The sequence below is a fragment of the Sus scrofa genome, chromosome 14 (genome assembly GCF_054392235.1).
Source record: "Sus scrofa isolate SSC_HxYL_T2T_F1_AM1 chromosome 14, Sscrofa_HxYL_maternal_Yorkshire_Landrace_v2.0, whole genome shotgun sequence".
Classification (NCBI taxonomy): Eukaryota; Metazoa; Chordata; class Mammalia; order Artiodactyla; family Suidae; genus Sus; species Sus scrofa.
The window spans coordinates 140287442-140308897 of NC_139396.1; the positions used below are offsets into that span (position 1 = coordinate 140287442).

The following is a 21456-nucleotide window of genomic DNA, read 5'->3' on the forward strand; positions in this document are numbered from 1 at the left end:
TTCCAACTTGGAAGAGCTGAGCAAGGAAGCGGGGGGGGGGGGTTGTTTTTAAAATGCTATTGAAGCATGTCTTGCATAGAGTAGGCATTCAATAACTAACTGTTACACTTACTTACTCTGTAATTGGCGTTGTGCCCTTACTGTAACAACTGGCTTCCCACTGCCCCCTATTCCCCTCCCACCCCCCAGAAGTTGCCAATAATAAGGATAGAAGGTGAGTGGGAAGCTGAATTTCAGACTGCTTCCCTGATGCATGGTGACAACCATGATATCCTCTGCAACCAATAAGGTCAAGCTATGGATGCTGGCATCTTCTCATCTAGGAGGGTGACCTGTCTACAGCTGTAGGAAATGAACCTGCAAAGTGACTACTCAAAATTCATGGGACCAGAGGAAGGGCACGGAGTATGGGTAATACTCAAGTTGGGGCTGTATGATGGGTATCGATACTGATGTGTATCAAGCCCTTCTTACTTAAACTATGAGGTCTCTCCTCCGCTATACAGACTAATCTTTTCATTTTATGAAATGAAATAAAACTTTGGAACTGTTTTATAGACATTAGCATTTAATGATACTTTGCTTTACAATCAATCTCTTCCTCCCCTCCATCTTCATTCACTCAGTGTCTATTCAGATGTCAAGTACAGGGCAGGCAACAAAACTATTAAAAGGAGTGAGGTGTGACCTTGTAATCATTCACTCATTGATGTATTCCCTCCCAAGTAGACAATAAGCACCTTGAAGGCAGAAACCACTTTTGATTCCTCTCTTGGATACCATCATATAACCAGATATATAAATAAATTCATCTGGTAATTTTTAAAAAGCCAAACTTCAAAGCAAGGGTCAACAAACTTTTGTTGCTAAGGGCCATATAACAAACATCTTAGGCTTGAAGACCTATACGGTTCCTGTCATGACCACTCAGTTCTTGCCACTATAGAGCAAAAGCAGCCATCAGCAATATATAAATGAATAAGCATGAGTATGTTCCAATGAAACTTTATTTAAAAAACAAGAGGTGGGCCAGATTTGCCCCACAGGCCACAGTTTGCCAACACCAGCTTTCTACAATGACACAAATGAATGGACCATATTATAAAGAGTATAAAGGGGGAGTTCCTGTCATGGCTCAGTGGAAATGAATCTGACTAGCATCCATGAGGATGCAGGTTCAATCCCTGGCTTCACTCACTGGGTTGAGGATCTGTGTTGCTGTGGTGTAGGCCAGCGGCTACAGCTCCGATTCAATCCCTAGCCTGGGAACCTCCATATGCCTTGGCTGCAGCCCTAAAAACAAACAAACAAACAAACAAAAACAAACTTATAAAGAGTATAAAGGATTTAAATCACCTTTGAGGCATAAATTCCTCTGAAAATATGAATCAACATCTCATCTGGAAAGTAAATCTACATAATTCCATTTATCAATTCTACAGCTGTGTTTGTGTATCACTAGCTTCACAACAGATCACTCACGGGAAAGTAAGGGTCCATTTCCTCACCATAGATGGAAACTATCATTTTTTCCCTTACACTACAATTTGAGGTCTTCATCAGATGGGGCAGAAACTGAACATCTTTGGAAGTGAGCAAGAAACTTACTCATGTTTTCTTATTGCTTTGGTCCATCACAAAAGGCAGATCTGTGGCTCTTCTACACACTGCCTTCAGGACCTTCCCTGAATCCTTCTGATCATCAGTTGAGCAAGAAACCATGGAACCACGTTCATCTGAGTGTTTAACCTCCTTCTCCAGCCCTCAGTGTGTGGGGCATTTCACCCCAATATGAAGACTCACCAGCAAGCAGTGCACAGGGTCCCCCCTGAGGTCCGTGTCTGGTGCCTGCAGCAAACGCCAGTCTCTGCCTTTGTTGTACGTGATGAAAGTCTTCACTTGGTTGTCAATCTTCTTGTTAGCCAAGAACATTCCCTTTATCCCTGCTACCTGGGAAAAATTGACATGGCTGAAAAGTACATCCATTTGAGAAGAAATATATTTGTTTTACTTAAAAAAAAAAAAAAGACAAAAAAAAAATCCAGCTGTGAGCAATTGTCTTGGAGGAAAGATGGGAAAGGTGTATAATGACTCTCTGGGTTGTAGGACAGAATGAAATAGACCCATGCCCCTATGGTGGGGGGATCCTAATCCAAGTTTGATAGAGGTGTCTTATTTCCCTAAGGTAGGCTAGTAGTACCTTGCAGTTGCCTAGAGATAAACTCTGATGCCATTGGTTTTATGCTTGGCAAATGATAAATAAATGGGGGATACTTTTCTTTTATTTTAGGCGTAACACCCAGGATCTTAAATATGATATCTAATTTAATCCTTGTAACAGTACTTTTGGGTAAGTATCACTTATTCTATTGTGCAAATGAGGACACTGAGGCTCACTCAAGTAAACTGACTTGCCCAATGTCACACTGCTGAAGGTCATATAGACAGTAGGTAGTGGACCAGAGATTTTGACCCAGAGCTCTGTGGGTTCACAGCCCCTGTCTTTAGTGACTAAATCACTGTGCAATCTATAGTCTTGGGCAATAGAAAGAGCTCCGTTAAAGCTCATGATCCACTTACTATTCCTTTTTTTTTCTGTAAAAGATCTCTCTATTAAGCTACCAAAGTACACTGAACAAAAGAGAACGGCTTTTGAACTTGAAGAAGTAGTAGTTTTTCTAAACTTTCAAGCAATCCCTCAGCCATTTGTATGACACTATTGTTCTCATTATAAATAGTCCTTATTAATTATTTGGCTCTGAAAATATGATTGCCTTCTCTCTTCTATATGTTAGGGACGAGGTAACAATTGATAAGTTGCCAAAGCTGTGTAGTAACACATCATTAATTGCGTGTCATATTTTTCATGTGTTTTAGAACTTATGAAACCAATTCATACATATTTGAATCTGCTTGCAATTATGACAATCCTGGAAAAGATGAAGGCAGGGAGAGAAAGGTCTGAAATGTGTTGACTAAGACATTTCAACACTATGCAAAGGTCATCTCATTTAATGCTCACCAAAAACAAACAACCAACCAAGAAAAAACACTAGGAGATACAGTTACCATCAGCCTCCTTTGAGGATGAGATAACAGAAAGTTAGATTAAGTAGCTTTGTGGCACACAGACAGGAGAGTAAGCAAATAAGCTATCAAGCATATTTGAACCCATTTAACGTAACTTAGGCCCCTTATATTATAATTTTAAGCAGAAGAATGAAACAGTAGTATCACTTCTTGCCAATCTGAACCACTGTGACTAATACTTTACGTACAAAACGGCCAAAGTTCACTATAAACAGCATAAAAGTTATTATCATGATTCTATGGATGATGAGAGCGAGGTATAAACAAAATTGAATTGCTTAATCCAGGGAGTTGAGGTTCAGACCTATATCTGTTTGACTCTCAACATTTTTCTCAACAAATACACTCTGGATTTGTCAATTCAAAGAGGTTGGGTTCCAATCGATAGAACACTCATGTTGTGCCTTTGCTTTCGACATAGTCAAACCTCACTAGTTCGTACCTGCTGATTTAGCATCTGGCAACATTTAGAGGTGGGCCAACTCTTTTGGAACAATAAGTTTGTTAAGCAAATAAATGGTGTATAAATGAGTCGCTGGGAGGAATACTTTGAAACTACTTGGGAAAACAGTCTCATTTGGGGTCAGCAGCAATAGACAGCATACTTTCTTATACATTGTAGATCCTTGATGAATGTGAGGACATAATTTCCAGGAGTACTCTACCCCCCAACAATACTATGTTAATTAAAAATAATATTTAGTTATTCACTATACCAGCTCCCTAAGGAACACCCACCAGGGAACCCCATGTTGGTTTTGCATATGTTGGAGAAGCTGTTACATAGTTCTATGACTCAACTGCCAATTCCTTAAAGATTAAATTACATTTAGAATGGGTAAGCAATGGGGTCTGACTGTATAACACACGGAGCTACATCCAGTCTCTTGGGATAGACCATGACGGAAGATAATATGAGAAAAAGAATATACAGGTATGACTATACAGTATATGAACGAATGTATAGGTATTGACTGGGTCACTATGCTGTACAGCAGAAATTGAGAAAACCCTGTAAATCAAACTATACTCTAATAAAAAATTAAATTTCATAAATCAGAATTTTCTCACAGCCATACCTGTCTTCCCTCCAGAGCAGGCTCAGCCATGAGAAACAGCACTGTCTTAACCATGCAGAACGCCAGATGCTTACAATCCGTAGAGAAGGGAGAAAAATATCACCTGTCCTGGTCGTTCCCTTGCCCATTTCCCTCCCTGCCCTCTCCCTCCTTTGACCCAGGGTCAGAACAGGGTTATTATGCCTGTTTAGAAGCTGGTTCATTTGATTTGCAGATTCAGTGACCTTATTGGCCCCCCACGGCCTGACATTACCAAAGGCCACTTGAGCAGAAAGGCCTGTGCTTTGTAATTCATCTCTGGCAGCCTGGCCTTCAGGTTTATCTTCAGGAATAAAAACTTGGCAAAGAAAGCGGAGGGAATGTGCGAATGAAGCTGGAGAGGGTCTGCTTCTTTTTCTCTTGCAGCCAAGGCATTTAATCTGTGAAAATCCTGGGTCTTCTTATTTATTTATTTTTGGCTTTTGTGGTCTGATCTGCACGGATGGTCACTCCTGCCTGCTCTTAGGTTTTTGCACTGTTCGTTGTTCCTTTTACCCTGAGCCTGAGAAGCCCACCTTTCTGTGTGTCTCCATGCACCCCTTTGCATGAGGCACCTTCCTCTATGGCTCTTTTTGAGATTTCATCATATAGTTCTTGGAACCACTACCCTCTTCCTACAGGACTTTGGATATCAAAGAAACAGTACTATTGCCCAAAAGGTGGAATGTGTGTGAACTGGTGTGCTGATGGGTGCATTTCTGTGAACATGTATGTGCATGTGTATTAATGTGGGTGTGGGTGTGTAAGGTCTGGGCTTCAGCTGAGGATGAGGGGACATGATTTCGTAACCAGACAATCCTCTCTGCATCCATCGTCTGTGCCTGTTTGGGGACTGGGGTGAGGCTGTGGTGGGAAAGGATGGGAAACCAGTATTCCAGACCACTGGAAGTCATGCCTTCACACAGACACAGGGTTCTGAGGACAGTATTCCTAGCGGGGTGATACACCTCACCACTGGGAGTTTGTCTTCCTTCAAGGAAAGACCTGTTGTTACCTTTTCTACTTTCTGAATCCTGCACAAAGATGCCAAGGGTATTGAGAAGCCACTTTTCCTTCTTTCCCTCTCATATGGGGGGAATTTGATGCCAGAATCTTCAAGGTAACTAGTAAGTCTTTCTTTTTCTTTAAAAAAGAAGCCAAAATACCATTTGATTAGTTTGTTTTGTTTTTTGTTTGTTTTGTTTTGTCTTTCCTTTTTAGGGCCACATCTGTGGCACATGGAAGTTTCCAGGCTAGAGGTCAAATCAGAGCTGCAACTGCTGGCCTATGCCACAGCCACAGCCACGGAGAATCCAAGCCACAACTGTGACCTAAGCTGCAGGTTATGGCAATGCAGGATTCTTAACCCACTGAGTGAGGTCAGGGATCAGTCATGTCCTCATGGATACTAGTTGAGTTCATTACCACAGAGCCATGATGGTAACTCCCCTAATTAGATTTTTAAATCTGAAGTGTTATAGCTCAAATTTCAACCCCAAACAAAGCGTATCAGAACTCTGACCATGCCCAAAGATAATAACCTCAATGTGTTACCTTCCCTCCTCTTACTTTCTTTGATCACGTAGGCGCTCCCTCACTTCTCTTGGTAGCATCCTTACAGGTCTCGACTTATCCATCTTCAAGGCCCAGCTCAGTGAGACTTTATCCAGAAACGAGGACCTCTTTTTCATTCTGAATTTCCCCAACTCTTCATCCCTGTCCTCCAATGTGTCTCTCACATACATGATATATACATCTTGGCTCTAAACAACTTCTCAAGTGTATCCGTCTTCCTAGAAACTTATCTGGGACTCCTTATATTCCTTACCACATGTTAATTCTATAGCATCTTCTGTCCTTCCTCACACCACGGTCTCTCACTCCAGTATAACTTTTGGATTATCATTCAAGCCACCCTGTTCCTTCATTAAAATTAACAATTGAAAAGTCACTTAGGGAAAAAAAAAAAAGAGTTCCTGTCGTGGCACAGCAGAAGCAAATCTGACTAGAAACCATGAGGTTTCAGGTTTGATCCCTGGCCTTGCTCAGTGGGTTAAGGATCTGGCATTGCCATGAGCTGTGGTGTAGGTCACAGACGTGGCTCAGATATGGTGTTGCTGTGGTTGTGATGCAGGCCAGCAGCTGTGGCTCCAATTAGATCCCTAGCCTGGGAACCTCCATATGCTGCAGGTGAGGCCCTAAAAAGCAAAAAAAAAAAAAAAAAAAAAAAAAGTCACTTTGTACAAGAAGTCCTATTTTGTTTATAATAATACAGGTAGTAAGAATTCTGCCTTAGAAGATACAGAACAACAATAACAGTGCCCCCAACTTATTGAGTTCATAAGAAATGTCAGGCACTACAGGAATGGCTTTGTAATGTGAGCACATCAATCTCTCAGTGCATTCTAGGTAGACTCACTGCATTCGTATCTCATACATGCAAGAACCAAAGTCTGAATGTGGTCAGTCATCTGCCTGAGGTCATTCCTGATAGAATCTTAGGACTAGACTCCACATTAGTCTAACTCAGAGTCCATGCACTTTGGCAGTGCTATTTCTTCAAATTTCTCCCTCATTCTAGAGTATCTTGAACAAAATATCACATCTGGATAATATACTTACAGGAGGCTACCTTTTATTTACTCTTCAGTACATGCACTCAATAATTGTTCAATTAATACTTTTTGAACCTTTGTCACATGTCATGCATTCTTCTAAGTACTGGGAATATGGCACCTGGAATGTCTAAGTAATTACACGTTCACTCAACAGATGACTTTTTTCTTTTTTTTTTTTTTTTTTTTTTTCTGAGTGTTAGGATATGATAGGTGCTGAGAGTTGGGTTTCTTTGGTGATTTAAAGAAAGAACCCCAGATACTTCCCTTGTTTTTTTAACTATCCACCCCTAGAGGGAGCTCTCCTGTCCCAATCGTTCAGAGGTTCCACGTGGAGGCTACCTCGGGAAGACCCTGCCTTGCACAGGAGTTTTCACTTATTTCTGTCTCTGGTACTGATCAGGCTGACTCCTCCCACCCTCTCTGCCTCAGACTTTAATTACAAACCTGAAGTGTCAAAATCTGAAGAGAATTTAAAAAAAGATGAATCAACAACTATGGCAAGAAAGAGAACCTATCCGTAACCATGATTTCTTGGGGCTTTGGAAACAGGAGGAAATCTGTTCTAAAGAGAGGATCTCAGCCAGGAGAGATCATACTCAGCAAGGGCCAAGGGTGCCTCGGCCATCAGGGAAACCACTGCCAAGAAAGTCTAAGTGTTCTTTCCCTCCTTGTTGCTTTTGTCAGTCAGCACTTGCCTACCCAGGGAGAACGTCGTCTTAAATAATTAGGTGGTCCATTCTATGTGCTGTAATAAATATGTCCTGGATGGAAGAGCATTTTCCTTCCCTACCTCTTAGGCTGCATTGTAAGGAGCGGTAAGCTACATTATCATTATCAGAACCATGAAGCTTTCTTTTTTAAAGAAAATGTACTCATAACATACAGAAACCATAAAGTTCCTCCTGTGGCTCAGTGGTAACAAACCTGACTAATATCCATGAGGACATGGGTTCAATCCCTGGCCTTGCGCAGTGGGTTAAGGATCCGGCATTGCTGTGAGCTGTAGTGTAAGTTGCAGATGTGGCTCGGATCCACATTGCTATGGCTGTGGTACAGGCCAGCAGCTGCAGCTCTGATTTGACCCCTAGCCTGGGAACTTCCATTTGCCGTGGGTGAGGTCCTAAAAAGCAAAAAAAGAAAATAAACAAGCAACCAAAACAACAACAAAACCTACAGAAGACACTACGTGTGCAACAGAACATGAACTGGTCATTGATTCTCTTTCACGATGCCCACTGTGCCTCATTCGTGAGTGCATGCATTCTGTGCATTCTGAAGTTGTCACCCAGGTGGCTTCATTCCCAACACAACACTTTCTGCCTGGCTGGGGTGAACTGTCATTGTCCATTAAACTGAAGCGCTCTTCATCATCATTAATTAATATTCCCTTCCCAGAGGAGACAGTATTGTCCAAAGCTGTCAGACACCTCTCATCACCCATACCAGACAAACACACTAGGACTCACATGTCTCAGACACACACATCACATCTCTTTTGCTCTGGCTACCATCAGGCATGCTCTCTTCTGTGACCCATCCCACATGGTGCCACCAGGGAATTTGTGCTATTCAGGAATGACAGGATTTTAGGACACTTGTTTCTAGGATTTTCTTGCACAAAAACATCCACCAGACAAAACTGGGAGCCCCAGGATAAGACAGCTTGAATTTACCTGTAACTGCAGGCTCGGGATTTGGTTCAGGGGATGGTGAATAGGTCCTCTGCTGATTATGTTTCTGTTGGCTTTCCCCAGATCATTTTCTTCTTCTTGTCTCTTTTCTCTTATTGCTTGATAAAGTCTGATATTTATTCTGCTCTTTACTGGGCTTCTACCTTAGCGTTATTACTCAGCTACAATCAAATATAAGCCTGAATAGGGGTTCTGTTGTGACACAGAGGAAGCTAGCCAACTAGTATCCATGAGGATTCAGGTTTGATCCCTGGCCTCGCTCAGTGGGTTGGTGATCTAGCATTGCCATGAGCAACGGTATAGGTCACTACGTGTCTCAGATCCTGCATTGCTATGGCTGAGGCATAGGCTGGCAGCCGTAGCTCTGATTTGACCCCATATGCTGAGGGTGTGGCAACGTCCCCCCAAAAAAGAAAATATATATACTGATCTTTCCCAGGGACATGCAATAGTTTCATCCTAATTCTGGTACTTCCTAGCTCTGCAATCTGTAAAAACAATTTCATTCTATCTGCCTCCATTTACTTATACATGGGAATGATTAAAATCTGTGTCATAAACTGAATGTAGATTGAATAATTATGAAAGGTTCTTTATAAGGTGCCTGGCACATAATGATATCCCACAAATTATCTACTTATTATGACCTTTCATCAACAAAAATAATTATCTAACAGTTCTGCGCTATAGCCAACTTTCCTGGCTCCTGTCTTACTCTTTTGAATGGGGTCGATGTTCAATGGCCAACTTACACTAAGGGAAATTCTGATATTTCAATAACTATACCACGTACGATGGCCTTCAGCACTCTTGCACCAACATTTCCCCATCTCATCAGACACATATATAGTTCTGCTGTAGAGACCACCCATGACAGTTGTAAGGTTCCAAGGTGTGAGTGAATGAAATGACTGATTTCAGTGAGAACTGTGCCTCCCTCTGCACTTCACACAAAGACTCATCAACAGTACATGTTCCTGACACACAGACTCATCATACAGTCATACACTACACAGTGTGCCTCCACGACATCATTTAAAGAGGACATAAGAACAGTAGGTAATCAGCATGTAGAAGCATAGGAGCAAAGAGCACACGCCATCCTCCTCTGTCACCTCCACGTGTGAGCAGACACGCACTTCATACGGTCCATCTGCCACCCCCACCTTGTATACTGCTCATCTCTCGTTGTTATTAATTCACTCATGGATTTTCTTACTTTTCATTTATCTCTAACCACTCATCATTCATTGAAATTCTACTGGGAAATTCATACTGGATGGTTTTCAGCTTCCTGCGAGGCAGAACAATCCGATTTAAGGAACATTTGTGCCAGGTTCTGTGTCAGCCAATATTCTTTCTATCTAGGTAATCAGCAGATACGGCACCCGCCATTCTAATCACATCAATTTCAATTCAAGTTGCTGTGAACTGTCAGGCTAATAAAACAAAGACTCTTCTTCCCGGCCCCAGGATGCAGAACTCCTTTACATAATGTAGTCACGCTGCTGCTCAAAGGGATGGTAAGAAGAGCCAGCAGTTTCCCCACAGATAGTCACACAAAGGGAAAACATAAAGATTACCCAAAAAGGGTTTTCAGTGGCCAGAGGTCATTGTTTCCTCTGATTCCCTATCTGTTAGTGATTTTCGAATGCAGAAAATCATGCAGGGAAACAGTTGAAAATAATCGGACCTGCCAAAGTCACTCATGTTCAAATCTGCCATCCTTTCCATTCACCAAGGGACTAATTAAAATAGTCTCTATTTTGGCAAAAAACAAAACTATCCAGAGAAACTATTCCACATTGACTTGAAAAGATGGGAGAAGATAATCCAGAAGGAAAAATGCAGCCTGAAAATCAGAAAACGTTTTCAGGAGAGCAAGGAGAAAGTTGAGGCCAGGGAAGCAAACCAGGTGATCAATCTGGAAGAGAGGATGTGACTTTATACTCTCAAAGCAAGGTATTTCCATTGTAAATACAGGATCAAGGCAAGAAAATGCATGGCATTTCCACAAAATACCCTGAAAGTTTAAATGTTTATAAGACATTTACAAAAGAGGAAAGAAATGTGGTAATTTACATTTGTTTATAAGACGACAACTAGCTGGTGATAAAGGATGTCATATGGCCATGCTAATTGCAATATGGGATGGAGGAGAGTTCCAAAACAGTGGAAATGTGTTGGACATTTAAACAATGTCGGTAGATTTTAAGAATACAAGACCAAAACATTGTATTGGAGCTTAAACTCACTGGAACATAATATTAATGTATAATTTGTTAAGTCTTGCTATATTTCAGGCACTGTTCATGGTACTTTAAGATTACCTTATCTAATCCTCAGAGAAATCCTGTAAAGGAGGTACCACGTTTTTCTCCTTCTTTTAAACAAGGTCACTGAGGCTCAGACATTCCTGGTTTATCTCAAGAATATATACATGCGGTATGGCCAGGATTTAAACCCAGCCAACCTTGACTCCAAAAGTTATACCCTAAATCACAATGTTTACAACATGAATTTGAAAGTAAATCACTAGAATATGTAAATGTTTTCCAGAATACATGTTCAGTTTGAGGCTGAGATATATGATACTATATTTATCTAGAACATGGGCAGGAAATGAAGTGGAAGAAACTTGCGAATGCATAAAATAGTTCACAGTGTATTTTTCTAAATATATACGCACAAACTGTGTCTTATGCTTGCCTCCTATAATTTTCATTACAAATACTGGAGCTCTGAGTTGGGCACACAGTTTTGTTAACAGGCTTTTATACAGACAGAGACCTTCAGGTACTAGAACAGAATTCCCAAGAACACCTAAAGATGAAGGAATGGAGAGTACTGAAAGGAGTTCCAATGATAGGTTTAAATTTTTTAAGTGAAATTGGTTTCTTTTTTTTTTTCCCCCCTGCTTTTGTTTTAGAGCCACACCCAGGGCATATGGAAGTTCCCAGCCTACAGGGTGATTTGGAGCTGCAGCTGCTGGCCTGTACCACAGGCAGATCCAAGCCAATCTGGCAGCTCAAGGCAACACCATTTCCTTAACTCACTGAGCAGGGCCGGGGATTAAACCCACATCCTCATGGATAATAGTCAGGTTCTTTAACTGCTGAGCCACAATGGTAACTCCACTAATCCATTCTAAATGTAATAGTTTGCATCTACTAACCACAAACTCCCATTTTATCTTGAACCTTGGTCATTCTGAGAAACAAAGAATCAGAGTTCCCCTAGGGAAACCTGGTAAACTGCTTTTTGTTTCTCCTCCCTTCTCCCCTCTTAGGAAAAAAAGACTTATGGATCTTATTTCACTCAGTGGCCCTCTGAGGGGCGGGCAATTAGCCAGTAGAAGGTAGGTAGTCAGAAAGGTCTTCAAGTCCAAGGCAGTGTCTTCTGATGCAATGCAAAGACGTGCGCTCAGGTCTTTCTTCAGAGAGACTTAGGGAGCACTGCCCATGCCTGTTACCTCCTTGCCCCACCCCAACACCCTACTGCCCGTTCAAGACTATTTTCGAATTTCACACTAGGGTCACTCTTGTTCAAATCCTTTAACTGACTGCTTCCCCAGACACTTTCCAAGTCTTTTGGGGCTTCATGGCCTTGGACTTGGTCAACAAAGAAGCCCTCCCAGAGCTGTTTTGCAGATTGCCACTTAACCAATAAAAATATTCGGCAACTCCCCACCTCTGCCAAATGGAATAAGCCACATAATGAACTAATAATTAAAGTGATTGAGGAAACAGCCGACCTGGGCCTTCACCCACCAGTCCAGGCCCTGCAGTGACCCACAACCACACGTGCCTTGTGACATACCTCATAGAGGTCAATCATGACATTGCCCTCAGGGCCTCTACTGCTCTGGACATTCTCCAAGGCCAGGGTGAAGTAGACACCTCTGGTATCTGAGATGTAGAGGTTGTATGTGTCATTTTGGTTCCATTCTTGGACGGCTGCAAACACTTGGTTCTCATCAGTGCTGATGACGTGCATGTCCTGAGGAAAGACACAGGGAAGGAAAGAGGAAGAAGAGGTTTTTTTAAGTGCACTTGACACACATCCCCAGAATGTGGAATCTGACGAGGAACACCAGAATAAGGGTGTAGGCACTGCAAGGGAGGACATAGATTTTCCTTGTGCGATGATAACAAGTTACACGGCAGCCATATATTTCCTTTGTTGTTATGAGGTTAGGCAGTAAGGTCATCAGAAAAAAGGACACAGTGATGCTTGATAGCTCAGTTATAATTTAATTACCTCATTAGATAATTTGAAGAATAATTTCTCAAATACATATGACTTTGGAGAATCAGGTATCCAGATGTATTTGCCAAGCACAAACATGGGGAAGGCTCAGAAGGCATATGAGGGGTGAATATGAGGGGCAGAGAGAACACGGACAAGCCTTGAGCCTCTCAGAGTGGTCCATGGACCTGCAGCATGCCCATCCCCTGCAGGTTTCTCAGACACACAGAGCATGGGGCCTCACTTATTGAATAGAAATCTGTATTTCAATATGATCCAGGGATGATTAAGATGCATATTAAAGATTAAGAAGCACTGCGTGCAGGCTTAGCCACATCCAGAAGCCCCAGAGGAAGAATGCTCACCTGAGAACCCCAGAGCCCTCATCTTCAGGTTAAGGCATGTTCAAGGACTTAGCTTATCTAAAATTCAGCTCTGAGAAGTTTATCAGGAAACCTTAAATACAAGAGGGGAAAACCAAGAGTTGCCTGTGCCACAGCTAGTTCAGTACCCAGCATCGTCACTGCAGTGGCTTGGGTCCTTGCTGCAGCACAAGCTTGATCCCTGGCCCAGGAACTTCCACAAGCTGCCAGTGAGGCCAAACTCAACAAACAAACAAACAAACAAAAAATCACCAGAAGGGAGAGAGTCAGTCTGCATAATTGATGATATTTTCGGACTCTGGTTTTCTTAGACAATTAAAAACAAGGCAGAGGAATAGACATCCCAGGGTGGGGACTCAATTTTTTCTCTAGCCATTCAAAACTTTGGAGGAGTAGGCATTCAGGCTGACACAGAGAAAGGCCTGCTGTCTCAGGGGGACACCAGCTCCCTGCAGCCTCCCACCCCCCTTTACCCAAAGTGGTACACATTGGTATCACTTCCAAAAAGCAAAGAACAATCCAAAACAAACCTAAAAAAAAAAAGGATTACATATAAGTCTAAAGGTAGAAGAACAACCTGGAGAGATTCTTAACCTTTCTGTAGTTCAGTGCCGAGATCTTCCCGGACAGACCATCCACTATCCTCAAAAAGCTTCAGGAGATCTGTCAATCTTCCCTGGCAACAATTCCACTGCTGGAAAATTCTGCCTCCTAACTTCTCAATTTCTATTGTAATATTCCCACGTGTCCTCAATCAATCAATCAGCAATTGAGCTTCAACTCTGCTTTAGACATAGACAAGTCTCTCACTCCTCTTTAGCCTTGATCTGAGTGACCTCAAGTGATCTGAAAAGGAAGAAGTCCTTTTCCAAAAGTTTCATGTTCCTGACCGCCTCTCAGGCCTTGCCTCCATACTGTAGAGCTGGATCATGTTTTTACAGAAAGAGTCCAGAGTGGGGAGGCCAAAAATGAATCCTTCTCATGAATTCAAGGTGGTTGACAATGCAAACTAAGGTTTGGTATAAAAGCTGGCCATGTCATACATCTGCCCAACACCTAAGTACATTTCTTGTGGCAACTATAGCTTGACGTTCTTTGAAAAACATCCTTATCCTTCTCAGACAAATTTCCTCCCCATACTCAATCTTTGCTACTTTCTCCCATCCTGTGCAATTATTAGAGAGAGAGAAAATGTTCTTATTGGTTCACAAGCAGTTAGAATATTAACAAAGTCTAGATCACATGAAAACATATCTTGGAGGTAGAAGACAAGCCAATCCTAAAAACATAGGCTCAAAAGGAGTTCTCTTGTGGCACAATGGGTTAAGGATCCGGTGTTGTCACTAAAGTGGCTTGGATTGCTGCTGTGGTTTGGGTTCTATCTATCCCTGGCCCAGGAACTTTCACATGCCATGGGAGGAGCCAAAAAAAAAAAAGGTTCAAAAGATGGAGAGAGATGGTCCAAATTCTGGGACATTTTTTGAGTCACTGGATGTGGATATCTACGAAGCCTGCCTTACCTATAAACTTGTTAGGACAGAATAGCAAAAGGATTAAAAGAATGGTCTTCGATGTAATAGTACTTGAGTTCAAATCCTGTCTTTGTAAGTTAGTTTTGTGAACTGAATTTTGTGCTTCAGAAACTGTCTCTCTAGTTCCCACCTGCAAACTAAAGATAACACTACTCCCTTTGCGGAGCTGTGAGGATTAAAGCAGTCAGTGAGTATTGGGCACTTACACTAGTGCCTGGCACTTAGCACCCCTCCATACTTGCTAGCTCTTTTCAGTTAAGCAAACCCTCAATCCCTTTATTGATTAGGCAAGGTTGACTTGGCCTTTCTGTTCACTGCAAACACGAGGGTGCTAACTCATATGTTTAACAATACATGGTTTGACCAAATGTTCTGTAGCTTTCTAATGGAGGGAATTAGCTGTGGAAGTTAGCCCAAGGACCATTCATCCACTGAGGGCCCAACCTTCCATGGCTCCCCATTTCTTATGGGACAAAGATCAAAATTCTCATCCTAGCATTTAGAACCCTGAAACAATGACTCTCTTAACTCATGTGCCCATCCTTGTCAGCAGGATGGAGCATCATCCCTGAATTCAAGTGAAAATTTTTCAGCCCTAACTGGTCCCTGCATGATTAATTTCTACCTCTGTGCCTTTGGAGTAAATCTGTGTCCTGGTGAACCTCAGATGCCTAGCTCACAATAGACAACTCATCAAATAAAGCCTGGGGCTAGGGTAAATCACCTATACAATCCCAGCCCACTCAAACCCTTGCTTGGTAGACGTGGAATGGAAAACACAGATGTTATCAAATGTTTAAGTCACTTGGAGAGCTGGTTACAGAACAAAAATAGATTAAAATGGTCATTGCCAGATAAGAGTCAAGGGCAGATCTCCATATATACATAAAATCTAACTACCTTGAATAGACTGTTTAAAAATGATGCTGGTCTTAAATATTTTAATTGAAATGTTTGACTTATTTAAATGTCATTTGTCCTTTTTCTTCTTGCTGATATCCTCCTGTTTCAGGAAACTATGCTATTGCCCCCAAATGGCACTTTATGTTGAAAGCTTATACTGAGACACAAGATTTTGGACCAAAAAGTGAACTTAGAAATCTAGAGGATTTCCCAACATCTGTTCCATAGGACAACAGTATCGTTGGATTTTAATAGTTGTTTGTTTGTTTTGTTTTTTGTCTTTTTTTTTTTTTTTTTTTTTTTTGCATTTTGGCTTTTTGGCTTTTTAGGGCCACACCCACAGCATACGGAAGTTTCCAGGCTAAAGGTTGAATCGCAGCTGCAGCTGCCAGGCCACACCACAGACACAGCAAAGGGGGATCTGAGCCATATCTGTAACCTACAACCACAGCTGACAGCAATGCCAGATGCTTAACCCACTCACCAAGGCCAGGGATGGAACCCACATCCTCACAGACACTATGTCAGGTTTCTTAACTTGCTGAGCCAAAATGGGAACTCCACAACTCTTCTGTAATTTGAAAATGATTTCAAAATAAACTGAAAGGGAGGGATTCCTTTTGTAGCTCGGCAGTAGCAAACCTGACTGGTATCCATGAGGATGTGGGTTCGGTCCCTGGCCTCGCTCGGTGGAATAAGGATCTGATGTTGCTGTGGCTGTGAGTGTAGTCCAGCAGCCTATATACGCCATACCTCATGGGTGTGCCCCCCCCAAAAAAAAAAGTTAAGGGGAGAAAACTATAAACTATACCCAAATCTCATCTATGCCACAGCTTGCAGCAATGCTGGATCCTTAACCCACCGATCGAGGCCAGAGATCTAACCCGCACCCTCATGGACACTAGTTGGGTTATTAACCCACTGAGCTGCAATGAGAGCTCCTTTAACATATTTTTTTAATGGATCCTTTTGTAAAATTCTTTGATTAATGTTAATTATTATATCTTTATTGCTCACGGGACATCCTAGAGCTTTCAACATACCGGTGGGTTTCTGTTAGCCTCTAGGCAAGGAGTATGGAATGGAATTTACTTTTTTTTTTTTAAACTTATAATCATAGAACCAAATTTTCATGAATCATCTCTAAGGGCATTTTATTGAGTAACACATTTGAGAAGATACTGCTGTGAATCTAAGCTCTGTCTTTTAAAAATGTAAAACACAAATGAGCAAAAAAGGAAAAAAAAAAAAAAAAAAAGAACAGAGAAAGAGAAATTGATAAACCAGCCAAAAGTTCAAAGCAGGTGAGTGACAGATTGAGGTCTGGAATTAGGGTCTCTTGCTATGAATCAAGAAGTCTTTTCACCACCCACACCCCACTTTCCATCGATCTTTTCCAACACAGACAACTAGATCCATACTAATAATAATATTACCTTGCTTTTATAGAGTATCTGTCCTCCAAAATGCTCTAAGCACTTTCACATGTATTGCCTCATTTATCTCACTTGAGTAGCTCAGAATGTGTTCCAAGTATGTTAAGGGAGGGAAACTGTTACTGGGTCTCCCTGTCTGGAGGGGATCCCAATCTTAATGATAACAGTGATATTAAAATCTCCCCATCCCCCTCTCTGGTCATCTTTAACATTATATATTTTTTTTAAAAAGAATACAATTCAGTGCAACCACAGTCTTTCAAGAGCTGCTACAATGGAAGGGGATGATTAAAGAAAACTTGAGCATGAAAGGGCTGGTTGGTCTCAATTCTTTTGGTAGACAGGAAGCTTTGTTCCTTTCCAGCTGCAGAGGCCCTGCTCTGATAGAGGGCTCTGAAATATATGCACCTTCGCCAGGCATCACTCCACCCAAGTTGGGGCATCTCTGCGAAGGTGTAATGGGGCTGTAATGAGGCCTCTCATGGCCTTAAATAATAAACACCTGCTTGGACCAATTGCTGTAGTGGCTCCTCTTTTTCTGGGGACAAAACTAAATCAATCACTGCATTCTACCCTCAGACTCAGATGAGGCAGAATAATGAAACATACTCATGTGGGAGAGACGGGGAGGAGAGAGACAGCCAATTCAGGTTCACAGCAAAACCTTTTCCTTTCCAACTGGTGAGATGCCACTGGGGCAACTGTCAACAGTGATCTGCGCTACGGCTCTGAACAAGCAATGCGAAGTATGTGTTTCCTAACATGTCAGGAAAGGGGTCAAAGAGGATTCCTGGGTTTTAAACTACCATTTGGGGGGTTGATGAGGCCAATGGGACTCTTCTCTGAATACCCCTCATATATTAAAATTTGGGGGGGAGGTGATGCTGCTCCCTTTTAATAATAGAACTGCTCATTTTTTTCAAGCGTAGAAAAGTATAATAGAAGGAATGTCAGTTTGGGAGTCAGGAGACTTGGATTCTCACCTCAATTCTGTAGCAAATAGCATTATGTTTGGTTGAAACTTATTCCACTCAAAAAGCATATGCCGGAGTTCCCGTCATGGTGCAGTGGTTAGGGAATCCAACTAGGAACCATGAGGTTGTGGGTTCGATCCCTGGTCTCGCCCAGTGGGTTAAGGATCCGGCGTTGCCGTGGGCTGTGGTGTAGGTCACAGATGTGGCTCGGATCCCGTGTTGTGGTGGCTCTGGCGTAGGCCGGCTGCTACAGCTTGGATTGGACCCCTAGCCTGGGAACCTCCATATACCGCAGATGTGGCCCTAGAAAAGACAAACAAACAAACAAAAAAAAGCATATTCCTGGGCTTAAGCAGGCATGAGATAAATGACTTGGATCTGTCACCTGATTGGCTCTCAGTTCCTACATGCCTCTTAAACAGAAGCATCTCACTGCATTGAGTTAATTATTGTTTTTAAAGGTGTTAATATTTCTCTTTTTTTGGTTGTACCAGTGGCATGCGGAAATTCCTGGGCCAGGGCTCAAACCCACAATGCTATAGTGACAATGCTGGATCCTTTACCCACTAAGCCACAAGAGAAATCTTAAAGGTATAATTCTTGCAAGCCAACTATTTCATTTGTTGGTCAATCAATGAAGCGGCAAATTTATTTCAGTGCTCAAGGGAAAAACACAACCAAACACCTCTGTTGGACTTACCAAGGTAACATGATCACTGCCCAATGGACCTTCCTAAAAGATTACCAAGGGTCATTTTCATAACACTTCCGTTTTCCTTTTACATACTGACTTTACACCATTCTTATCCTAGGCACAACTCCAATGCTGTGTTTGTCTTTGGAGAAAGTATTTTAAGCCAAATCAAGAGCAAGGACCACCGAAACATAAACAGGCACCAGCATAAAGTTCTGGGCAATTACCACTGTCATTAATCTCTGAATCTCTTACCAGCTGAACATAATAATGACTCACATGGATATATTTCCTCGGAGTTAATAGCGTAATTTAATGTGTTATTACCTCTCATGGGCTGAGGTTTACAGCTCACCTTTCACTATGATAGAGTTAGGGGGCAGAGGGATGGCCAAGAAGGAGGACTCTGCCTGGAGAAGCCAGAGCACTCAGATACTACTGCCTTTCCAGGGGAAGGGGATGTTTAGCGCCCTTGTGCATAAAACCACAGATTTCCTGGGCAGGTAGCTGGCACTGGTCCAAGATAACATACTACAAAGTCATGGATAAAAATATAAGAGTCATGAAAACACCATAAAAATTGTTTATTTTCTTTGTTCAGCCAGAGTTCAAAGTTGAGCTAGAACTATATTTAAACATACACTGTCTCGTTCTTACAGCCACATACCTCTCCCTTGTCTATGATCAAGGCACACCTGTCAGAATGTATGTTGTCAGAAAGTCTACAAATAAGAAATGCTGGCAAGGATACAGAGAAAATAGAACCCTCATACACTGTTGGTGGGAATATAAACTGGTGCAGCCGCTATGGAAAACAGTATGGAAGTTCCGTAAGATGCTAAAACCAGAACCATATGATACAGGAATTCCACTGCTAGGTATATATCCAAAGAAAACAAACAAACAAAAACCCACTAATTCATAAAGATAAATGCACTGCAATGTTCACAGCAATATCACTTACAATTGCCAAGATATGTAGGCAACCTAAGTGGCCATCAGCCAATGAATGGATAACAAAGATGTGGGATACACACACACAATAGAATATTATTCAGCCATAAAAATGAATGAAATCTTGCCGCTTATGAAAACATGGATGGATCTAGGGAGTATTATGTTTAGTGAAATACATAGGACAGAGAAAGTCAAATACTCTACGCTATCATGTATATGTGGGATATAAAAAATAAAACAAATAAATACATATAACCAAACAGAAACAGTTCCCGTTGTGGCTCAGAGTAAACAAATCTGACTACTATCTATGAGGATGAAGTTTCAATCCCTGGCCTTGCTCAGTGGGTTAAGGATCCAGTGTTGCCATGAGCTGTGGCTGCAGACACGGCTCAGGTCTGGTGTTACTGTGGCTACGGTATAGGCCAGCGGCTACAGCTCCAATTTGACCCCTAGCCTGGGAACCTCCATAGGCCATGGGTGTGGCCCTAAAAAGACAAAAAAGAAAAGCAGAAACATACTCACAGAGATAGAGAACAAACTACCAGTGGGGTGTGGAAGTGGGTAGGGACATGAGGATAAGATAGAGGTATAGGATAAAAGACATGGACTACCATGTATAAAATAAATAAGCAACAAGGATACATTGTACAGTACAGAGAAACATAGCCATTATTTTGTAATGACTTTAAGTGTAATATAATCTATAAAAATACTGACTCATTATGTTGGACACCTGAAGTGAATATAATATTGTAAATCAACTACACTTCAATAAAAATTTAAACTAAAGACACTGGAAATTCAGCGACTGTTGCTAGGGGGAGAAAAGGCAAAAGGTGTTAATTTCTGGCAACTTTATTAAAATACATCACAGTGGCAGCAAGGTCTCAAATCCACAGCTTTGAGCGCCCAAGTCAGTTTCAACTCCACTAGGTGGCGCTCTGTATTAACGTAGTTTAGTGTTTTTGGCGAGCCTGGGGACGTCTGCAGCTGGAAGTCTTTTAACATTTGTCTGCCACTATTTTCAAAGGAGCGTGTCTTTGGGAAAGTCTAAAAAATTAGCTGTGTCTCCGAACCCTAAAGACAACCAGTCTCATAAGTTCCAATGAGTGAAAGCACAGTCAGACAGTTACAGCTGCACAACCTCTCCATAATTAATAACAAAGAAACGGAATGTAAATGTATCCTGCCTGTTGTACTACTATACTGTGTAGCCAAAGCATAGTTTCTGTCTTGCTAGAAAACCAATAATACACTGGAAAAGCAAAAGCCAACCAGTTATCTGTTTACTCAGATGCTCCTATACCAAGAATTCCAAAGGATTAGAGGGGGTGGGGTGGGGGAGGGATGGAGGAGGGAGGGACCACTGAGAGAAGGGAAGGTTATGAGATTGGCAAAAAAGAAAAGAAGTGAACTTGAGAATCAGAGATGGGGGATGCAGAGAAATAAATAACTCTGAGAGACAGAAAGGGTCCTTGGGGAAAAGAGTGGATACTGAAATTGAGAGACTGATTCAGGCCATACCTTAGGCAAAGCATACTTGGGCAGCTTCATCTGGGCAAAGGTATTCCTTCGATAGGACACGTAGTAATGTGGCCGTCCTCCTGACGTCAGCTGGAGCATAAACACAAAGGTCGTAAGAGGAGCTGCTGACAACAGTTCCAGCTCCAGGTCCTACAAGACCAGTCCCTGAATGCAAGTGGGTAGCTGCCAACACAAGGGCATGAATGACCGCTGTGGGCACATGTAAAGAGTTGGCATTCTTTTCTAAAACAGACAGTGTATGTGAGTTGGTTAGAGGCCCAAACGGAACCCAGTGGACAAAAATAC

The 21456-nt window shown here is 41.9% G+C and overlaps 1 protein-coding gene across 8 annotated transcripts in view; it reads right to left on the bottom strand.

Moving 5' to 3' along the window:
* Positions 1-21456, bottom strand: part of SORCS1 (sortilin related VPS10 domain containing receptor 1) — a 531938-nt gene that overhangs the window by 103108 nt on the left and 407374 nt on the right. For 7 of the 8 annotated variants that reach the window (XM_084993370.1, XM_084993369.1, XM_084993368.1 and 4 more), the window contains exons 8-10: positions 21151-21240; positions 12316-12495; positions 1804-1950 (exon numbers count right to left, since the gene is read on the bottom strand). In XM_084993370.1, coding sequence (XP_084849496.1) covers positions 1804-1950; positions 12316-12495; positions 21151-21240 — 417 coding nt within the window. Of the gene's footprint in view, positions 1-1803; positions 1951-12315; positions 12496-21150; positions 21241-21456 lie in introns of those variants that run through there. The other variant, XM_084993372.1, reaches the window with a different exon arrangement.